Source organism: Protopterus annectens, chromosome 6.part0 (assembly GCF_019279795.1).
Source record: "Protopterus annectens isolate FY-2018-M chromosome 6.part0, PAN1.0, whole genome shotgun sequence".
NCBI lineage: Eukaryota > Metazoa > Chordata > Ceratodontiformes > Protopteridae > Protopterus > Protopterus annectens.
This window is the reverse complement of record NC_056737.1, coordinates 318,931,534-318,954,622: the sequence shown is the minus strand read 5'-3', so window position 1 is coordinate 318,954,622 and position 23,089 is coordinate 318,931,534. Positions and strand designations below refer to the sequence as shown.

At 41.5% G+C, this 23,089-nt stretch overlaps 1 protein-coding gene across 1 annotated transcript in view; it reads right to left on the bottom strand.

The window, feature by feature from the left end:
- Positions 1-23,089, bottom strand: part of GANC (glucosidase alpha, neutral C) — a 981,067-nt gene that overhangs the window by 825,109 nt on the left and 132,869 nt on the right. The window contains exon 6 of the mRNA XM_044074070.1: positions 19,111-19,156. Within this exon, the coding sequence (XP_043930005.1) occupies positions 19,111-19,156 (46 nt within the window). The remainder of the gene's footprint in view (positions 1-19,110; positions 19,157-23,089) is intronic.

The window sequence follows — 23,089 nt, the reverse complement described above, 5'->3', positions numbered from 1 at the left end:
ATTACAGGACAGCCATGCATGGAAGTTTGGGATTTTGTTATGGAGGCTTTGGGTATTTAGTGTTACCAAGCAAAGGGATTTGTGGGGGTTGGGTTGATGTGGAAATATGGGGTTACTGTTTTAGGTGTGGTTGGGACCAGGGTTGGGGTGGATATCGCCAGATAAAGGCAAAGTAGAGAGATAAAGTATGTATGTTGGGTGTTTTTGCTTAGATGCTTGTTTGGAACTGGCGATGGTAGTGGAGTTGGTAGTGGAGCAGCTGGGGGTAATGAAGGCACTGAGTGTATAGGGGAAAGGTTTTTATTTTGAATTGGTGGAGGGTATTTGTTTGTAGGAGTTGGGGGGATATGTTTGAAAAGCTGGCACAGGTACTGATGGTTGATATGGAGGTGGTGTGGGAGGGAGGAGAGAAGGAAAAGGAAGTGAGGGTAGTTAGTTGTAGTAATGGACAGAGAAGTAGTGTAAGTATAGTGTGGGTGATAAGGAGTGTTGTATGTGGATACATGTTAATGTTGTGTGGGTACTGGAGGAGTTTGGATGGTTGTAATGGAGAGATGAAATTGATTTCTAGTTTGGAGATGGCAGAGAGGGATAGCAGTAGGCTTTTAATGGGGAGGAGTGAGTTGTGAGTGTTCTGAAAGTACTTGGTGTTTTGCTAGTAGTGGGTGGGGTGAGGGGGCGGAGACTGACAGGAGGGATAGATGAAGGTTGATTAACTTAATTTGATGAGAGGGAGGGTTCTGATAGGTGTTAGGCTAATAGGGAGTGGTTTAGAGAGTTTAAATGTAGAAACAGTGGGGGGTGGGAATTGGGGGTAAAGTAGGAGAGCAGAGTGAGCCAACTCCCAATGTTCTGCAGCGAGCAGAGAAAAACAATCAGTAAACTAATGTTTGCTCAGACTTCTCTGTATTAAAATATTGAGCAGCAATTTATTAGTTGGCTGACTGAAGCTTTTTAAGTTGTTGCGAAAAAAAAAATGACCTACTACTGTATGTTAAGAGTTTTGAGAGAAATTTCACTTGTTATTCTTAGCAGATTGTCACAGAGCACACAGGAAGGTTGTTTTTGTTTTGTCTGTGTCAAAAGGGGGTGCCGAGTAAGCAAACTCTAGGCAGACAACAGTACGACGTTATTGTTCAGAGAGTTTGGTGGTTGGGGGGGGGCGGTGAGGCTAATTATACCCCTTTGATACATGGAGCAGTAATAGTTAAAGCAAACTAAGATGCAATACCAGGAAATATACAGAAAGTCACACATACATTACAGCACAAGACTGAATATTGCAGGTGACTGGAGAATGTTCGTATAGCTGGGCTGCTTCAGGATGGTTGGGAGGAGCTGGTGGAGGCTAATTTGATGGATGCAGTTATTATAGCTCAAGCCTGAATGCTTAAGACTGAATGTTGCAGGTGAATGGAGAGTGTCTGTATAGCTGGGTTGCTTCAGGATGGCTGGGAGGAGCTGGTGGAGGCTAGTTTGATGGATGCAGTTATTATACCACAAGACTGAATGTTGCAAGCAACTGGAGAATGTCCGTATAGCTGGGTTGCTTTGGGATGGCTGGCAGGAGCTGGTGGGGGATAGTTTGATGGATGCAGTTTATTGTATATTAGAGTTTTGGGAGAAATTTCACTTGTTATCCTTAGCGGGTTATCACCGAGCATACAGGAAGGTTGTTTTTATTTCGCCTGTGTCATGTGGGGTGCTGAGTGAGCAAAGTCTAGGCAGACAACAGTGGGGCATTATTGTTTAGACAGTTTGGTGGTTGGGGAGGGGGAGGTGAGTACAAGAGCTCAAGAGGAAGCCTGAAAGGAGGAAGGCACAGAAAAGCCCTCTACAAACCCATGCAGGATAGCCCTGGCAAAGCCTTCCCTGGCCCTGACAATAGCATCAAACTTGTAATGTTTAGTGAAAGTATAAACAAAAGACCAAGTAGCAGCCTGAAGAATGGAATTCGCATCTGCACCCCCTGAAAAAAAAAGCACCAAAGGAGGCAAATGCCCTAGTAGGATGTGCTTCTACTGATGAGGAAAGACATTTTCCATGAAAAGAATAACAAAAAGAAATGGCCTTACAAATCCAGGAGGAGATGATCTGCTTAGAAACAGCCAAACCCAAAGCCCTGGGATGAAAAGAAACAAAAAGCTTCTCAGATTTGCAAATAGAGACAGAGACAGGGACTGAGGAAGAAGGGAACCTGGGCAAGGGCAGGACAGACCAGCATATAATAACGGCATTGGGACTAGTGGCACAAAAGTTCTGAGTTTGTGTGTCCATACGTCACCTTTATGCCCTACGCCTTGGGCAGAGAGCATACATGTGTCATTCAATGCCTATACGAACTAAAGGCTTTGGTTTATTAAACAGACATGGGACTACCTTGGCAGGACATCCCTTAGGTAAAGAATACTGCAGCAGTGATATGGAAGGACATCTAAATATGAGACTGTTCTAAGCAGCGGTATGAAAAACAGAAAGTGTCTGATCTGTCGAAATATAAGAACATATAAGAGAGGAGCACAACAGCTCCTTAGTATGAGAACAATGCTTGCAAACAGTCAAAATGGAAAATCTCAACAGATACTTTAGAAGAATGAAATGTAAAACCAATGTCTGAATCTGTGATGCTGGTCTGCTTGGTGATGCTTGAGCATCAAACAAAGCCCAAACTGCACAGAACTGAACTGACTAAGCCTAAGGTCGGGTCTGAGGGAATATGTGGTTCTGAGCTCACCTACTAAAATCCTAGATGTTGGTGGTGAACAATGCGAGTGGCTCAGAAGACCCCACATAAGACCCCTAATCAAAGTTCTAGCATGGTCAATAGGCTTCAAATAGTCTCTAAAGGCTATGTATCAGACTGATAACAAGATCCCAGCTACACTGACAGCTGTAATCAGTCTGGAGACAAAATGCAAATGAAGTCACATACAGGATCACTCAAACATAACAGCATCTGCCCTTGACATTACTAGTTATAATGTCTTCTAGTACTTTAGCAGAAAGAAAGATACCGTCTCAAATGAAACTACATTTTGTAACAATTAAATGTTCCCACAGTGGAGCATGTTATTACATGAGGAAGGTTCAGAAGGAATGCACAAGTGACTCTAAGCAAAAATACCTTACTGTGAGTAAGTCACAAGGGAAGATTATGTACGTAAGGAAATGTTATGCAGAAAGTACAGTTGTGTACACTTACCATAAATGTAGATGTTCGAGTGTATTCACTGTTGCAGTCATTACATTTGGGTAATCTGCTGGCAGGTTGCCCTCAGTCTGCCTGAATTCCAAAGTCTTGAGTCCTGCGTAGGTTGCTGTCTTCTCTTCCATGAAGTCAGGTCGTCAAGGGTATAAAACATGCAGCCAACGCCATTTTCTTTAGTTTTTCTTGCCCCCGATGTCAGGTGCCCCCCCAAAAGGTATCAATATTTTATATATATATATATATATATATATATATATATATATATACATGCATCAATATAAACTTTACCTTCATCGACAAGCAAATACACCACATAGGTTGTAGAAGATAGAGAAGGAAAGATAAACTTTAGAATGACAGGGGGATGGCGGGAGGGTAACCTGGACTGCAACAGTGAATACATTTGAACATCTACATTTATGGCAAGTGTACACAACTGCACTACGTTCTTCATGTTTCACTGTTGCAGTCATTACATTTGGGTAGAATCCCAAAGCTATGGTTGGGAGGCTGGAGCTAAACAGCATTACGTGCGGCTATAAGACCTTGCAGCACTGCAGTGGCAAAGCCTGCCCTGGACTTAGAGTAGAGAGGCAAATGGTAATGCTTTGTAAAGGTGTGAACAGAACTCCAAGTAGCAGCCTCTAGAATGTCTTTGGTTGGTACTCCTCTGAGAAAGGCTGCTGAATTAGCTGCAGCTCTGGTGGAATGAGACCTAATGCCCTTGGGCACAGGTTTACCATGGTGTAAGTAGCAGAAACGGATGCAGTGGCTTATTCACTTTAAAACTGTCAGCTTTGAAATAGCCTTTCCTTCTGATCCTGCAGCATATGACACTAGTAATTGCTCAGTTTTTCTTAGAGCTTTAGTCCTGCTCAAGTAGAACCTTAGCTGTCTGTGTACGTCCAAGGAATGCAGAATTCTCTCCTCTTTGTTCTGCGGATGTGGATAAAAGGTTGGCAGATGAATTGTTTGGTTAAGAGCTGCACTGGAAACAACCTTAGGCATAAAAGTAGTAGAAAGAGAAGTGAGCAAACGCTTACGGAAAACCCAAGAAATGCTGCAAATATGTTTTCAAAGAATGGTGCTTTTCTCCTTGGCTACTGCTGTTGAAATTCTTGTTAAGACGCTTCTCCTTGTTTCTTCTTTAAAGGAACTTTTATTAAAATGTTTTAAAACAAAAAACAAAATAAAAGCTACAACCTAACCATTTGAAAGTTAGCATTGTAACACAAAAAAGAGAGATGAGCGCTTTCGGTTTATCAACCTTCTTCAGATCTGCTAAACATTTGCAGCTACTTCTATTTATATTCATGCTGCTTACTTAGAGTCATCCCCCACAACCAATGGGAGCCTCTATGCTAATTCTTGATGTACATGTAGTCCAATCCGATGTTCTAATTCCTATTTCTTGGAAGCCAATTACATTCTTCCATGCAAATGAGTTTTAATAAATCTACCAATGTTTATTCATTCCTTTCTCTCACCTAATTTGCTATTCTTTTTCTTTTGTTCCAATGGCTTGTGTGTATCCTGTTGCAAGATGCAGGCTCCACCTTTTTATGTCATGTTTTTATTTGCCTTTTGTAAAAACTAATCACTCTCCCTGCATAGCATTTTTCATGTATTTCGCCTCTATATTGTCTGTCTGCCTATAACAGGGCTACAACCTCTTCTCTTTCACGGGTTGTCTTCATTAGGTAAACCACAAGTACAATGGCTTTCTCCTTTGTTTTAAAACATAGGATCAAACACTTTCTTGTATATGCTCTTAAATCCATGTCATCAGGTCTCTTTCGTACTGATAGCCTTACTTAACTACATAAATGCACTTGCTAACTCACATCATAAATCAAAAACTTTTTTTATTTTGTGTCTTGCTTCTTAATATCAAGTCTCTTTCTGACTAGGAGCGCTTGCTTATATTCGAAGATGTACTGCTGATTCCTGTTATTCTATCCGAGTTTTACTTTGTACAGAGCTCTTTACTCAGTCTTATTAAGAAGCTATCCTATTTTTAATGTTATGTAATCCATTGGTTGGCAATTTACACTTCTTCTCCTTTTTCTCCCATACTAATTCCAAACTCACTGCTAATTCAATGCCTTTTCTTCATTTGCTGACAAATTTCCGCTAACAAATATCTTTGATCTCCGTAACACATCATTTCTCCTTTCTAACTTGATGTAAATAATGGATGAACAACACTCTTTCTATTCCTTTAGCGCTCTAAATTTCAATATTTTCCAGACTTCTACATGGACAGTGAACTTGATTTCACTTTATTTATAGTTTGGAGTTTACGCTCCTTCCATCATAATATTCAAATCGGGACTAGAACCCTGAACCCTTTGTTTAAGGGTCTAATGCTCTACCAACTGAGCTACGTTGGTAGATGCAAAGTTCAACTCCCTCTTAGTTTTCTTTTCTTCCTAAACAAGCTTGAGGAGGACTATAATATATAGGTCAAAAAAATATAATAAGCAAACTACACTCTTTTTATCCCTTTGATTTTAATGTTTTCCAAACTTCTTGCACAGTAAACTTAGGTTCAACTGTTTTCATTTATGATTAGGGATTTCTTCTCCTTTCACCATGGTGCCCAGACTAGGACTCGAGCCTTGGACCCTCTGGATAAGGGTCTGATGCTCAACCGACTCAGCTACATTGACAGACGTATAATTCATTTCCCTCATAGTTTCCTTTCTTTTAAAACAGGTTTAAGTGGGACTATAGCATTTAGTCTGGGGAATTGGTTGGATCGTAAATTAATTATCCATTGCAACTCAATTTTTTCTGTTCTATTTACTATATCACCTCCTCTTTCCATAGGCTTAATCTGTGCCATAACCATAAATCTAAAGTTATGCTCTGGATTTTCTTTAATATGTGCATAAAGAGCATTAGTCTCTATTTTATTATGAATGTCTCGTATATGTCTTAATACTCGTTCTTTGAATTTTCTGTTAGTCTTACCTATATAGAATGCTTTACATGCCATGCAGCTTGCTACATAGATCCCATTCTCACTGTTACAAGTTGCTCTTTCTTGAAAGATGTAAACCTTATTTGTCATTGGATGCTGAAACCTATCTGTGCTCATAATATACTGACATGCTTTGCATTTTCCACATTTGAATGTTCCTGTTGGCATAGATACATTCTTTGCCTCTTGCCTATCTATGTCACATAGGAGCCTCTTTAAATTCTTCTTATTTTTATAAGTATAACTAGGATGTTCTCCTACTATGTCTTTTATCTTCTGGTCCATTGTTAGTATAGGCCAATATTTCTTAATAGTTTCTCTTATGATAACATTATCTGTACTGTACGTCAAAGGACATTTTACTATTTCCTTTCTTCTATTCGGCTCCTTTTCTTTGTTCTTTTTATCAATTTTAGCTGAACAGTATGGTCTCCCTTTCTTCCTTCGGATAACTCTAAGCTTGTCTTCATCCATTTTTTCTTTCTTATACCCTCTGGCTATAAAGTTGTTCATTAATCCTTGTATTTCTTCTCGAAATGTATTATCATTGGTACACAATCTGGAGACCCTTTGCACCTGGTTGTCCTTAATATTTTTAAAAATATGGCCCGGATGCATGCTAGATCTATGTAAAAGATGGTTTTTTGAAGTTGTTTTTCTATACAGGGCTGTTTCCAATCCTTTGATCTCATCCATAATAATATTAACATCCAGAAATTCTATTTTCTTCCGTGACATTTTGATTTCAAACTTTAATAAATCCGTTGTTGTTGTTGTTAGAAATTGAATGAATTGCTGCAACAAACTTTCATGGCCTCTCCATATACGGAGAATGTCATCCACAAAGCGCCCATAGAATTGTATATGTTGTTGCAAGATATTATTTTCATCTTTGCTCCACTGGCTTTCCCATTGGGCTAATACTATATTTGCATAACTATTGGCACATGGAGTGCCCATGGTTACTCCCCATTTTTGGCAATAGACATCATGCTCATATAGAAACACATTGTTTTGTAATATAATTTCTAGTAGCCCACATATCCTTTCCACATCCTTATTCGGTTGGTTAGCTAGTATAAAGTTTATAACTGCTTCTATACCATATCCATTGGGTATGCTAGTAAATAAGCTATTCACATCCATTGTTGCCAATACCATATGCCTATAGTTGTCACACTTGTGAGCTTCAGCATACAATTTCTCTAATAATTGCACTGTATCTTTTAACACTGTAGGTGCTTTCTCTAACAGATTTTTAAGCTCATCTTCTATGTAAATGGAAACAGGCTCCGCGATCCACCCTCTTCCTGAAACTATAGGTCTTAATGGCGGATCATTTAAATTCTTGTGTACCTTCGGTATGCCTTTTATTTCTGGTATAAGTGGATGTAAGGTTTCAAAAAACGCATACAAGTCTTCACTTATTATTCTACACATTAATTTTTCATACAGATCTTCTTTGACTTCCTTTATCAATTTTTCTATTTGTTTAATACCTATCTTAATATATGTAGTTGTATCTCTAAGAAGCTCCTTCATCTTGTTGTCATATTATTCCTTTTTCATGATGACCAATGCACCTCTTTTGTCAGCTGGTTTTATCACTATTTCTTTGTTAAGTTGCAGTTCTTTCAATGCCTTGTGCTCTCTATAGTTCAAATTGTGGAATTGTTTTCCTTTTCCTTCATCTTTGTGTTGTGCTATTTCATTCTCACAAAGTTTGATGAATGCTTCCACCTGAGGATGATTTATAGGCACGAATGTACTTGGCCTCTTATAGGTTTGTTTTAAATCATCTGAACCCACACTTTGTGTATTTTTGGTGCCATATATGTATTTTAACATTACATTTCTTCCAAATACAAAATTATGAAGCAACTGATAAGGAATTCTAAACTGTAGTGAAAAAAGCCAACATAAACTTTTCTTTCCAGAACAACTTTAATTGCAAAGAAAAACCTGTAAAACCAAGGGATTAGGGACAAAAAAATCTGACTGACCAAGGAAAGCAAAAACATGCTTCAAAATGATACCAAAAGAAGAAGGGGAGGGGATGACAACTAAGCATTTATCTTTTCTGACAGGAAAAGTATTCCAAAAATGAAAAGAAACTGACTGGCCTTGAAGGTAGATCTAGGAAATGCACTCTGGTTCAAAATAAATAAATAAATGAAAACACCTGTGTTTAAAGAGATCTGCAATTGTACTTTCAGTCACTGTGCATTGTGGTTAAAGGGGAGGGGCTAGGACTGCCTGGAGAATGTTGTATGAGTCAGGCTGACTATGCACCTGCCAGTCTTAGTCCTTCAGGTGAAGGATATGAAACTACCAATGTCAGATCCCAAATTTTGTAGTGCAAGAACTGGATAGGGTTGGATATTTCATTTTTGGCCTTTGGAGGAGGCATGGATCAGAGAGTGATACAGGAAAGGACAGATGTGACTCAGCCTGAGCTGAATGTGAGCTATCAAGATGCCAAGCATTTGGTAAACAATCTGGCAGCAGAAGAGAGCTAAACAGCAAGAAGTTAAACTGGAAGAAGTAGCAGCCTGACCCAAAATTTGAGGAATCTTCTGCTTCCCTTAAAGATTGGGATGTGCAAGAAAGTACAGTTGTGTACACTTACCATAAATGTAGATGTTCGAGTGTATTCACTGTTGCAGTCATCACCTGTGGGGTATCCCTGCTGTAGTAGCCCTCGGCCAGCCCAAATACCGGTTTTTGTGCACCGGCTGCTGTCACCTGTAGTCTGACATCAGGTCATCAGTACTATAAAGCAAGGCAGCCGACATCATTACATCAGTTTTTCTTGCCCTAACCCATCAGAAGTACAAGGGAAAAGAGAGAAGTGGTCCTGGTGGCTAAGAGCCACCTTGGGAAACGTGTCCCCTAGGGGAAGAAGTGAAAGGGGGGATGGAGGGAGGGAAACCAAGACTGCAACAGTGAATACACTCAAACATCTACATTTATGGTAAGTGTACACAACTGTACTATGTTCTTTGTGTTTCACTAGTGCAGTCATCACCTGTGGGAGTATTCCCAAAGCTGAGGTAAAGGGTGGAAGGATAGGTAGAGTCCTAGGTATGGGTCAGGAGGCCCTGCAGAATTGCAGAGGCAAACCCAGGCCTAGACTTAGAAAAGAGAGGTAGGTCGTTATGCTTTGTAAAGGTATGGACAGAGGTCCAGGTGGCCGCTTCCAATATGTCCCTGGTAGGTACTCCTCTGAGGAAGGCAGTGGAATTGGAGATTGCCCTAGTGGAGTGGGTACGGATCGACTTTGGGATGGGTTTCCCATGTAGTCTGTAGCAAAAAATGGATATAGTGTGAGAAACATTTGGAAATGGTTTGTTTGGAGATGGGCTTCCCCTATGCCCCGGGGCAAAGCTTACAAGAAGCTGGTCAGTTTTTCTGAATGGTTTAGTGCAGTCCAGATAGTATCTGAGTTGTCTATGCACGTCTACTGAGTGCAGAATTCTTTCCCCCTTGTTTTGAGGGTTGGGAAAGAAGGTGTGAAGGTGTATGGCCTGGTTAAGGGTCACATCAGATACCACCTTGGGCATAAAGGAGGGATTAGTCCTCAGGGAGACTCTGTCCGCATGGAAAATTATGAAGGGCTCGACAGCCATGAGACCTTGAAGTTCTGAGACCCTTCAGGCTAAGGTGATAGCTAGCAGGAAGGCAGTCTTCCAAGAGAGATATTTCAATTCTGTTGAAGCGGCAGGTTCGAAAGGAGGTTAGGTTAGCTTCTCTAACACATAATTCAGGTCCCAGGGAGGAGTAGGAGGTCTTCTGGGAGGCCTGATATTAGAAGCCCCTCTGAGGAATTGCTTAATGAAAGGGTGAGAGAAGATGGGTGGGTCTGAATCATAATGGGCAGAGATGGCCGAGGCATGGATTTTAATAGAGGAGAAGGAGCGGCCACTATTGTGCAACTCTGCTAAGTAATCCAGGATAAGAGGGATGGAAGGTTGGGAGGTACTGCCCCCTTTTGACTGTTTCCAGGAGCAGAATCCTTTCCATTTTCCTGCATAAGATTTTCTTGTGCTGGGCCTTCGGGTCTCTGTGATGATGTCCAGGACCTATATGCTTAACAGTGACTTCTTGCTAGTTTTTAGTGTATGAGCCATACTGAAAGTTTGAGAGTCTGAAGGTCTGGGTGCAGTACCTTCCCCTGGGTCAGGAGGTCTGACCTTAGGGGAAGCAGCTTTGGGGACTGTATGGTCAGACTGCGTAGTAAGTGGTACCAATGCTGTCTGAGCCAATCTGGAATGATGAGGATGGCCTTTGGTCTCTCCTCTCTTATTTTGATCAGAACCTTGGGAATAAGGGGCAGAGGAGGGTATGCATACACAAAGAGGGAGCTCCAGGGGAAGGTCAAGGCATCCACCTTCCATGCTCGGAGGTGATATTCCCTGGTACAAAACTTGTGCAGCTGGTGGCTGAAGTGCGAGGCAAAGAGGTCCACCTCTGGGGTCTCCCACTCCTGGATGATTTGTAGAAAGATTTCTCTGTGGAGCTGCCATTCGTGGGGGTCCAGTAAGTTTCTGCTTAGGTGGTCTGCCAGTGTGTCAGGTGTAGCCTCATGGAGGTGGCTTTAACCCACAGACTCATGGCTAACCTGCACAGGGGGTAAGATTGGGTGCCCCCCTGCTTGTTGATGTACCACATTACTATGGTGTTGTCTGTTTTTATAAGGAGGACCCCTGGCTTGAGATGATGTTGCAAGGAAGTTAGAAAACTTTGCACTGCCATCATTTCTTTCTGGTTGATGTGCAAGTGAAGTTGCTGGGCATTCCAAAGCCCTTGGGTACACCTGCCTGCTAGGTGAGTGCCCCAAGCTATGTCTGAGGCGTCGGTGGTGATGGTCTGGCCAGAAGGGCGGAGGATGAAGGGAAGACCCTTGTTCATGGCACAGGCCTCTGCCCACCAGAGAAATTCATCCTTTATGCAAAGAATCACTAGGAGAGTGGTCTCTAGGAACTGAGAGTGCTGGCACCAAAGGTTCTTTAAGTACCGCTGAATCTTTCTCATGTGAAGCCTGGTGAGAAGGATGAGAAAGATGCAAGATGCCATGTATCCCAGGGCTTGCAGGAGCTTCCTCTCAGTGAAGTGACTTCTGGAAGCCAGCTGGGTGAAGTAGAGATTCAAGAAGCTCTGCTTTTCTGGGGATAAGAAAGCCATTTGGGTTTCTGTGTCTAGCACAGCTCCCAGGAAAACAATTTTCCTGGTGGTTGTTTGCTTTGTTTTTTTCCTCGTTGATGGTGAACCCTAAGGAAGTTAGGAGTTTTCTGACAAAGAGAAGATCCTAGAGCAACTTTTCTTTGCTGTTCGCCTGAATAAAGCAGTCGTCCAGGTAAGGGTAAATCTGTATATTTCTCTGTCTACATAATACTATAGCTGGGGCCAAGCATTTGGTGAATACGCTGGGAGCAGTAGATAAGGCAAATGGCAGTGCAGAGAACTGAAATTGCTGACAGCCTGCTCTGAAGCGCAGGAATTTTCTGCACGATTCCTGGATGGGGATGTGGAGGTAGGCATCTTTTAGGTCTAGTGTCACCAGCCAGGCATTTTGTGTGAGCATAGGCAAGAGCTGCTGCAAGATTAGTATTTTGAATCTGGGGACCACCAAGGAGGTGTTCAGTTTGGATAGATCCAGGATGGGGCGCCAAGTGCCCTCTTTTCTGGGAGCAAGGAATAGTCTGGAGTAAAAACCTTTTCCTGTTTGATCGGGAGGGACAAGTTCTACTACCCCCTGGGATATTAGTGTTTTACCTGTTTTAATGCGTCTGCCCACTGGTTTGGAGGGAGGTCTGGGTACCCTCTTGGAACTAGGAGTTCGCTGAAGGAGAATCTGTATCCCTGAGAAATTACTTTTAATACCCATTGGTCCTTGGTTATAGAGACCCAACTGTCCTTGAAGAGGGTGAGCCTTCCTCCTAGTTTTTGATGAGTGAAAGGAGGGCAGAGGGGGGAGGGAAAGTTACTGTGAACGCTTACCATAGAGGCTTGGCTTAGAACTCCCTGCCTTAGAGGCAAAAGTGGTCCATAGTTTGCTTCTTTGCTGGCCCTGGGATAGGGGCCTGGATGTCCTGTCCCTGCGGGGCTTACTTTGATCCTGTCTGCTGGGTGCAGGGAAGGCCCAGTGCTTAGAGGGGAAGTTTCTACTGAATCTGAGTGGTTGAACTTGAAAGAAATCTTTTACTGTTTGCATAGATTTTGCTTTGTCTTCCATCTTTTTAAGCACCTCTTCTGCTTTTTCCCCAAACAGGAGATCCTTATCTAGGGGTTCATCAATAAGTTTAGACTTGACATGATCAGGGTGAGGTTGTTCCTTCAGGCATGTCTTCTAATAACAGATTCTGTCACTGCTGCCCTACTAGAGGCTTCTAGGGCGTCATATCCACAGTGTAATGAATGCTTGGCCATTTGACCAGCAGAGTGAAGTAATTCTGCCAGCTCTTTTGAGTTGGCACTGTCAGGAGAGGTAGCAATCTTCTACTATATATGTTCCAAGGTGTGTTGTTGATATTTTAACATATGGAACTTACAACTGAGTGCTCTGATAGCTAAGGTTGCAGAGGTGTATACTTTCTTACCCCATCTATCCAGAGCTCTGGAATCTTTGTCAGAAGGAAGAGGATTCTTGGAAGAAATAGTCTTAGCTCCTTTGGGTCCCTGTGTAATGACCTCAGGGTTCCTGAATAGGTATTTGTGAGAATCCGGTACTCTGTAGTACTTGTCAGGTTTAGGCATCAGGGGCTAAGCTGGATTCAAGGAAAACATCATCCGCTACTTCTAGAATAGGAGAGATGGCCAGGGGTCTGTGCTGGGGCAGGTACAGAAACTCTCTAAGTCATTTCTTTGACTGTGAGTAGTCCTGATATTCCCATTGAAAATGCTCGTTGAGGGAGTGGACGGTTTCCCAAAAGGAAAGGTCCCCTGGAGGGGAGACAGAGGGGATGGATTCCTCTGCATCTGAATCCTCATAAACAGTTAAGGGCTGTTGTTCCTCTTCAAAGGCAGAATAATCAGATTCCTCAGACTCTTGGTCTGTCATAATTTCTGGAGAAGGAAGTCTTTTCTTTTTGGGGTGAGGGCTTGTGTACCTTGGATAAGGGGGATGGAATCCTCTGCCATTTTAAGCATTTAAGTTTGGGGTGGGAGAGCAGTAGCAAGATGGTCGCTAGAAGCAGATTTCCTAGGAGTGGCCTGGCTTCGAGGCCTGAGGGAATCCGTCGGCCTCTGAGAAATGGTAGTCGGAGGAAAAGACATCTTTTTTTGTCTAGAATCAGTAGTGCAAACGGCCTCCTTGGAAACCAGTGCCTGCGTCGCAGCTCGAGACCCAACCGAGGCAGAGAGAGCCAAAGGGTCTGAAGACGAAGAGGATTTCTGCAGCATACTGGACTCAGAAAGGGTCTCGGCAGAGGCCTGTGTAGAAAGCGAATCGGGCATCAGGGGCTGCGAATGCACCTCACGGAATTCCGGAGAACTGACGACTTGCTAAGCAGTAGCATTGTCAGAAGGCTTAGCCTTGTGTAGCCTGTCTCTATCTTTACATTTTTTTGAATATCGGCGGATTGTTCGCTGACGGAAACCATATCGGAATTCAAAGACGGGATACGAAAATAATTGTGTACAAAAAGAGCTCTACAGAAAATGTTTCTTATATTAAAGCGGGCACAGAACTGGCAACGAGGGACGTTGTGGTCTGGGCCTAAACAAGTGATGCAGTAGGAATGAAAGTCTCGGTGTGGTATCTGCTTTCCACAGGTGAGATAATTGTTAACTTTTTCAGACATCAGTTAGAGCAAGAAAAAAGGGTCTCCAGTAGGGTACTTAGCTTTAGATATTTTCTGCTGAAGTTCGACTTCTGGTAGCGACCGACAAGCACTCGTGCAAACTGCTTCTGCTACGGGCTCCATGGCAAGAAAGACTGGTGTTATGATGTTGGCTGCCTTGCTTTTTAGTACTGGTGACCTGATGTCAGACTACCGGCGACAGCAGCTGGCGCACAAAAACATTTGACTCTGGTATTCGGGCCGGCCGTGGGCTACCACAGCAGGGATAACCCACAGGTGATGACTGCAACAGTGAAACACGAAGATCATACCCTTCATCGGTAGGATTGCCAAGAAGATCTGGGGTATTAAAATGGCTAATACAGGGTACCTGAATTTTTTTTTTTTTATTCTTAGGAAATTAAACCCCAAGCTCTTTTACGTGGAAGATACCTACTGTACAGCACATGGCACTAACTGGTCAATCGCTCTTCTTACCATACATAACTGTTCTGTACAATCTGGGGTGCTCCCAACAAAGCATGGCTTAGAACTCTTATTTTGTAGCCTGGAGTTATTACTTCTCTTATCAGGTTGGACCGTGGTCTCTTAATAACCTAAACCTTCTAACTATGAGATGGGGAGGACGATAGTGGAAGCAGACAGGGAAAATAATCTGCCTTTTGGTCATGACTAGGGTGTAAATTCCTGGGAAGAAGGAGGTCCATTCCCTCTCCCTTTTCTTGAGTTCTGCCCTCCCTCTTCTTCCTTTATAACTGCCCTTTTCAAAGGTGTTCTTTTGCTAAGCCTTATCAAGTCTGTTTTTTCTTTATGCATAAGAGACATCTGTTAAGAGTGAAAGTTCCTGTAGTATTTCAGAATAGGTAACAACATGCTCAAGAATTTGCATGGTCTTGCCTTTTTCATCTAATCTTGCAGACTTCACAAAGACAAGGGCAAAAAAGCTAATCTTTGTCAAGTGGGCATTTAATATTGGGCCCCTGACATTCTTAGTAAGGAGCTGAATCCTAACACAAGCATGCTTCCTTAAAGATGATCTCTTAACAGTAGCCCTGGTAAATGCAACTACTGCATCATTCCCACACTTTATAGAAACTTGCCCAGTTTACAGGCTGTTTGAGTAAGACTGAACATTTTCAGACTTCTAAATTATGTCCATGAGGAAAACTACCACCTTTTCCACTTGTTAAGAATGTCTCTTTAATACTACTATATGTTGGTCAGGCAATGAACAGCTCAAATATCCAGAGTTGTAAATATGTATACTTTCTTCCCAGACAATCTAATATTTTGTTCTTCCTATCATTTGGAGTGTCAGCCTCAAACCTCTTCCTGCATCATCAAGAGAAGAGACAACCACCAGGACAGCTACTAGGCTTTTATATACTTAGATTTTCCTCCAATCTGTAAATGCAGCTGGATTTCTTACATGAAAAACTGGCAATCTGTTTCCAAGGATGCATTTTCAAAGGCATCCTTAATTTTTTGGAACATAGGCAAGATGGTGGAGGGCTCAGACTGGTCAATATCCCGGAAATCCATCTAACAATTGCAGGAAACCGAAGGTTCTTTTGGCCCCAACTGGAAGTGCTCTTTACAATTACCGAACATTTGTTCACTTAATCCTTGCTAATGTGAACATCAGCTAAGATACAGGGGCTCTCTTCCTACTTATGGAGATTTGAAGACTGAAAGATTAGGCCCAGCTGCTGAGGGAGTGACAACATTAGCTCTTTACCAAGCAGCAAAGTACTCAGCACCAAACCTTTTGGTAACACAAAAAAAAGCCAAGGCAGAAAGCTGTGGAATGGCTATCCATTAACCTGATTCCTGCTCCAAAAGGGTCAAGCACTGCATGTCAGTGAAGGGCCACTGCAGTGGCTACACCAATTGCTGCTGATGGGCCTGACAGCTTATGTACAGAGTAGGACTACCTTCCTCCATGGTGGAACTGTCTGACCAATCTCACTTTGGGAAAGAAATCAGCAGATGGAAACTGTCAAAATTACTCTGTACACAAATTACAAGACTTAGAGCCTGTTCCATTTGAGAAGGAACCACAAACTCTCAACCTCCAAAAGGGTAACAACAGATCTTTGGGGCCAAGGTTTTACCAGCTCTTGCCTCTGTGAAATCACAGGCCTAAGTCCTGTACAGGTCTAAAGGTGACATTAAGACTTCGGGAACCTTCCTGCTTCCTGGGTAACTATCCTCCAAGGTTTTTCCATCTCCTGGTGCTTCTTTTCCTTCTTTTTAAAGGCTTACCACATGGAAAGTCCCACTCAGTGTCAGGTAGGAATGCCTTGGCTTAAGGCTATGAATTTCTGATCTTGTAGATAGGTCTCAGTTTGGTCATACTTCTTAAAAGTTATTTTTCCTAAAATAAATGTGCTCAGTACAGGTTTCATCTGGGTTTTCTAGATGCAAACAAAAAAGATTCTGAAAGTAGAAGTCCATCACAGGGACTTTTCTTCCAGGCACATAATGAGCCTCAAAAAGACATGGATCAAAATGCTTGGTCAAAGGCAATAACCTCAACAAAACAAAGCGATGCAAAGCCACAAAAGAAATATAACAAAGACAAGAGGTTCTCAAAAAGGTACTCATTGCTCTGTGAGTGAAAGGACTGAAGATAGCATGGGTTACTCTCTGCTTTCTATCCAACTTTAGCAACATATTCGCAAAGTGAGGAGGACGTCAGTCCACATGGTGAATTTCAAAGCTCTGGGAATCTGGCTGGTTACACTGCAATGCATCTACAGCTAATTCCCCCATTTTATGATTACTGCTGTATTAGTGATCTCTATGATAAATATCTACCATTTATCCGCGGTGGTGCAGCGGTAGCATTGTTGCCTCACAACAAGAGATTCTTCTGTTCGATTCTCGGCTGGAGTGCGGGGAGTGCCTTCTGTGTAGAGTCTGCATGTCCTCCCCGCGGTTGGGTGGGCATTCGAAAGACATGCGTAAATGGGCGTGCCTTAGTTGAAAGTTGAACGTCGAGCTGGCACCATGGCGTTCCTGAAAATCTACTGACAATCATTAGCAGACCAGAGTTCCGCTGTGGTGACCCCTAACCGAGAAAAGCAGAAAGACAAACAACAACATGATATGTACCTAACATTTAATTAAAACATTGTCAGACCTTCACATCTTACTAAGACATCAGTAAGCTCAGACTTCTACTTCATTACGTGACTAAATTATATCAGAGAATCTCACATATTCATCCAAATAAGGATCTCAAAATCAGGTGATTTGTATAACTGCTATTCAATTAAAAAGTATTCACACAGTACAGTACCTTGGTCAGATTTCATTAAACACATTTACACAGTGCAGTTCTACTTCACTGTAAAATCAAATCACATAAGAGATTTTCATACACACTTCTCAATCAAACCTTCTAATATGAAATAAACTACTGTCAAAGCTATTAAGATTTATAAACATGTACTTGGCATTTCATGACTCATTAACAGGGTGGTTGTAATTTGGGCAGGTACCTTTAACATGTATATATTTATTACTTCACACCAACAAATGCGAACCATGCTTCAGCAACCAAAAAGGCCAGATATGTGTGTAAGGGTGAGAGTGATGTCCCTTACACCTTTACATAACAGATGTCAGCACTCAGTAACAGCGTTTCAATAACAGAGTACGTGGCACAAGGATTGTAAGGACTTCACCCTGAAATAAAACAGTTATCAAAAATTTATTTTCAGTGCTGTTTGGATGGGGTGCCTTGCAGAAGTGCAGCTTGCAAAACATCAATCATACCAGATGTGTCCAAACTGATACCGACTTGACTGCTCAGAAGGGTAAGCAAGCAACTGACTAGATGAAAATATATGTGCCACCACAGTCATTAGGGAACTATACAACAATTATGACAGTATTTGTATCAGAGTAAGAGTTGTCTGTATAAAATGATATTCTGGAATACTGGAAAAACAAAGCATCTAAGTAAATACAATATTTTATACGATAATGTCTTTCATGCACTACCACAGAAAGAATCTCAGTATGGCAGGCCATAGGAGGAGTTAGTAGTTCTGGTTCAAGGTATATTTAAAACTACAAAATAGATTTAAAGTAGCTGAAACACAGAACTATGCATCACAATGCATGAAGAGCAGATGTGAACATGATATGATTAGGGACTGAAGAAAGCTTCTTTATATTACAACAGAATTCCTGGTAGTTACAGCACAAGCTACTCATAGAGATACACCATGCTTCCTCTTAAGTCCAGTCCTCAAAATGTTATAAGTGGTTCACTCCCTTATCAACCCATGATGCAAATGGACCCATTCAATATAAGGAGATCAAGTACATTGGCTACATTTTAATGCTGAGTAGTATTAACCCCCCACCAACACACACACACACACACACACACACACACACACACACACACAATGAAATCCTAACAGACTGTATTATACAAACAATTAGGGGTTTAAGCATCAATTTTCTCTGCTGTCAACTTTATCTCCTGCAAGTTTTCCTTGTGGTGACACTGGGTGTATGCTTAAGGATGTCTTCCGAGAGTTAGGGATATTAACAGTCTGATGACATCACCTAACAATGACTTGTGAAGCACGCAGTAATATAATCCAATACAAAAAGGCTGATGTGCTCAGTAAGTATGAGTGACAATGCCCTAAATAAGATATCCTAAAACAAGATAAGTTTGAATAAATAAACTCAGTTCTTCTCGAAACTTAACAGCAATCAAACTGCGTAACTCAAGACAGCTTTGGATATGCCTTTTCAATTTTATCACATCTAAAAGGCATTTTTTCAAGATGAAGGTAATGTACTTAACAGAAACGAACTGGGTGCCTGTGATTTGATGTTACTATGGCAGTGAGGTAATTGAGCAATCAGTGATGAACAGCTGAAAGGCAAAGGCAGCCAAAGCCACTCAAAGTTTCATAAAAATGCTCACATGTAGCACAAACTGGAATATTTTATTTTATACTTGCCTATTTAACTCAATACAAAGAACAAAACAGTTTGTGTCCTGAATACTGAACACTTATGAAATGTAATCAACAAATTCCCCTAAATTTAGGATGAAAATTATGACGTAGTAGGTTAATTACCTTTTCGCTTTTGGCAGCTGAAGACTCATTTGTTTCTGCTGAAGTTCTGCAATGGAAACAAAACAGTATTAGAAAGTGGGAAGTCATAGTTTCCTCATAAGCACTTATTTAACACTGTAAACATTGTATACTCCACTTTCTACAGATATTTAGCTTCCAAACGCATAATCATATTCTGGGAGTAATCTGCAAATTTTCAATGATATTGCTCCGAAGGGCTCCCTAAAAAGGCCATTTTAAAACTGTACTATACTTCATGCACTAATCATAAGTTTCAACAGTAAGATGAAGGTCTTCGTATGTGTAGGAACTGGAAGAAGCACAGATGTAGCAGGGGAGGTAAAGAGGGTCTACCAAACTATGAAGTAAAATAAGTCAGATCAGCATGCAATCTTACAGGTCTACAAGAAAAAAAAAATAAGTGCTTTCTTTGTACCTCGTATAAGGACAATGACTGAAGCAAACTGATGATCAAAGGGGGAGCAAGAAAGCGCCACTAGACAAAGGAGCACTAGCAAGACACTAAAGATGAAAAATTAACAGGATAGCAAACCATGTGGTGTGGTAGGATACATGTAGACATCAGGTAAAAGACGTGAAAAACAAAAGAAATGGTGATCAAGGGGAGACTGTGGAGAGACAGGACACAGGTCACCAACAAAAGAAGCAAAAACAAACAAAGGCATTGAGTGGGACACTTGCAACAAAAAGCACTACTACACTGGAGGACATGATCACAAGTGACAGGTACCACTAGACCACAAACAAATGCATAACTTAAGAGGGTGGTGTCTGGTAGGTGCAATACGTTATCAAATATAAGGGAAAACAGAGTGCATACTGATAAGGTAAAGAAGGTATCAGACAATGGGGAGCTTAACACCACTGGGAAAAAGACATAAGTTACTGGAAGAGGGGACTAGGCAGACATAGCAAAAGTTAAAACAAGAACAAAAGCAAAATGTCATCAACAATATCTGTTTTCTTCACATGCAAGTCACATGCACTATCTAATAAGTCACATGCACTATCTAATCTGGGATGAGCCTGTAACGTCATTGTTTGATCAGAGTTCTACCCCGGTAAACAAATTCAAATAAAATAAAATACTATGCAGTCACCTGAAATACACAGAATTGTCCATTCTCCAAATGATGCAACATTAGGAAACAGAAAGCCCCCCCCCCCAAGTCTAAAATACTGATACCTATAATGTAGTTAGTACTTTCTCAGATAAAATCCATGGTGAAATTCCAAAATACACTTGGGACCAGAGTGTTTTGACATGCTCTTCTACAAACCCTCCCTCCAAAAAATGTGTATATATACTTCTTGTGGACTCTTAAACCAAATACTTTTTATCCCTTCATAATGCAAACCAGGAAATGCATTGAGTACAAAAAGAGGCAATTCGTCAACAATCAATTACAAATGCTCAATTAAGCAGTCAGAAATATCATTCATTCCTTCCTTCAGTGAAATGGAAATGTCTTCACAAGTGACCCTTTTAGTAGACTAGGGAACCATGACATGTTTCAGTATCTGCAAAAAAAACATTTTATACACTACATCTTGAGGGTTTATAAAAAAACATATTTGTCTCATCTGTGAACAACCGCAGCACAAAAAGTAAACAAATGGTTGTAAGTGTACCTCCATTTTAACACTTACAATTAAAAACTTTCCACATAAAGAACATCTCTGGTAGATAAAGATGAAGCTCAGCTGGCCCAGGTTTGATTAGTGACCTGTGTGTTACAGGAGGTGGTTGTGGAGACACAGAAATGACAAGGCATGGACTGCTCTCTTTCGCAGGTGGGAGGGTTGGAGGTGTGTATATTTACCAGCACTCAGCCTACAACCCCCCAGTGAAGACTTGAGACTGACAGAGGTGCCAGCTTAAAATGAAAGGCTGAGGCTATGACAGTATCAAGACTCATGGAAGTGGGTCACAAGTTTTCACACAACCCCACTGCATAGCCAGTCTTTGGGACCTTGTGGTATATTCTGGTAAATGACAAAGCTTAAGAGAAATCTCTTCTCTTGGCTGCCAGGATGACAGTCACATCAGAGGCATGCCCTTACTCCATAAAGCAGAACAAATTGATACTGCCTGCAGCAGTAGTTTGCTGATCAGCAAGTATGCCATTTTATGACCATTCTTTTAAAGTGTTATAAATGCTGATACACAGAAAATGCTTAATATTTTTTAATGTTCAAAAAATAGTTTGCTTTGGTTTTGAAAAGTGAAAGATTAAAAAATCAGATCTTTCTGAGAAAAAACAGTTACAATATTAACTCCGAGTGAAAACTTTAAAATTAACGAAGCTACCGTATTACAGGTCTAACCTCCACCAGTGTTAACAGTGATGCAGAACTGCTGCTGTTTGTCTAACTGATGACAGAATGCAACACTCTGACATACAGCAATGTCAGTAATGAGATACACAGTAAATATCATACAGCAGTATCACGGATGAGATGTACAGTAACTGACATACAGTATAACCAGTGGTGAGATGCACAATAACTGACATACAGCAGTGTCAGTGATGAGATCCATGGTGATTGACATCCGGCAATGTCAGTAATGAGACTTACAGTAACTGACATCTGGCAGTACCAGTGATGAGATCTACACAGTAACTGACATACGGCAGTGTCAGTGATGAGATGCACAGTGATTGACATACAGCAGTATCAATGACGAGACACACAGTAACAGACATATGGCAATGCCAGTGAAGAAACGCATAGTAAAGTACAGTTGTGTACCTACCATAAATGTAGATGTTCGAGTGTATTCACTGTTGCAGTCATTACACTTGGGTTATCCTGCTGGCAGGCTACCCGCAGTCGGCCTGAATTCCAAAGCCAAGGTCCGGCGTCAGTTGCTGTCGCCTCTTCCCTGACGTCAGTGCGCCAGGGGTATAAAAGATGTAGCCAACGCCATTTTCTTCAGTTTTTCTTGCCCCAGATGTCAGGTGCCCCCAAAGGGGAAGGCTGAAAATTATGCATGCACAAAAATAAACATTTCCTTCATCTACAAGCAAATACACCACATAGGTTGTATAGGATCGAGAAGTACAGATAAGTCCCAGCAAAGAAAAAAGGGGGATAGTGGGTGGGTAACCTGGACTGCAACAGTGAATACACTCGAACATCTACATTTATGGTAGGTACACAACTGTACTATGTTCATCGTGTTTCACTGTTGCAGTCATTACACTTGGGTAGAATCCCAAAGCTGAGGTAGGGTGGCTGGGTCTAAATAGGATTAGGAGAGGCTATAAGGCCCTGCAGAACTGCAGTGGCAAAGCCTGCTCTGGATTTAGAATAGAGAGGTAAGTGGTAGTGCTTGGTAAAAGTGTGCACTGAACTCCAAGTTGCAGACTCTAAAATGTCTTTGGTTGGTACTCCTCTGATGAAGGCTGCTAAAGTAGCTGCTGCTCTGGTAGAGTGAGGCCTAATGCCCTTAGGCACTGATTTGCCATGTAGTGAATAGCAGAGACGAATGCAGTGGCCTATCCATTTTGAAATAGTCTGCTTTGAGATAGCCTTTCCATGTGATCCTGCAGCATATGCTATTAAGAGTTGCTCAGTCTTTCTGAAAGCTTTAGTTCTGTCCAAGTAGAAGTGTAGCTGTCTGTGTATGTCCAAAGAATGCAAGAGTCTCTCACCCTTATTCTGTGGGTTTGGATAAAAGGTAGGCAAATTAATGGTTTGGTTAAGGGCCACACTGGACATTACCTTAGGCATAAATGTGGGGTTCATCCTCAGAGAAACCCTGTCTGGATGGAAAATGATAAAAGGTTCCACAGCCATGAGTGCCTGTAACTCTGAGACTCGTCTTGCAGAAGTTATTGCTAGGAGCAGAGCTGTTTTCCAAGATAAGAACTTTATTTCAGCTGTATTGGCTGGCTCAAAAGGCGACAGTGTGAGTTTTTCCAAGACATAATTGAGGTCCCATGCAGGTATT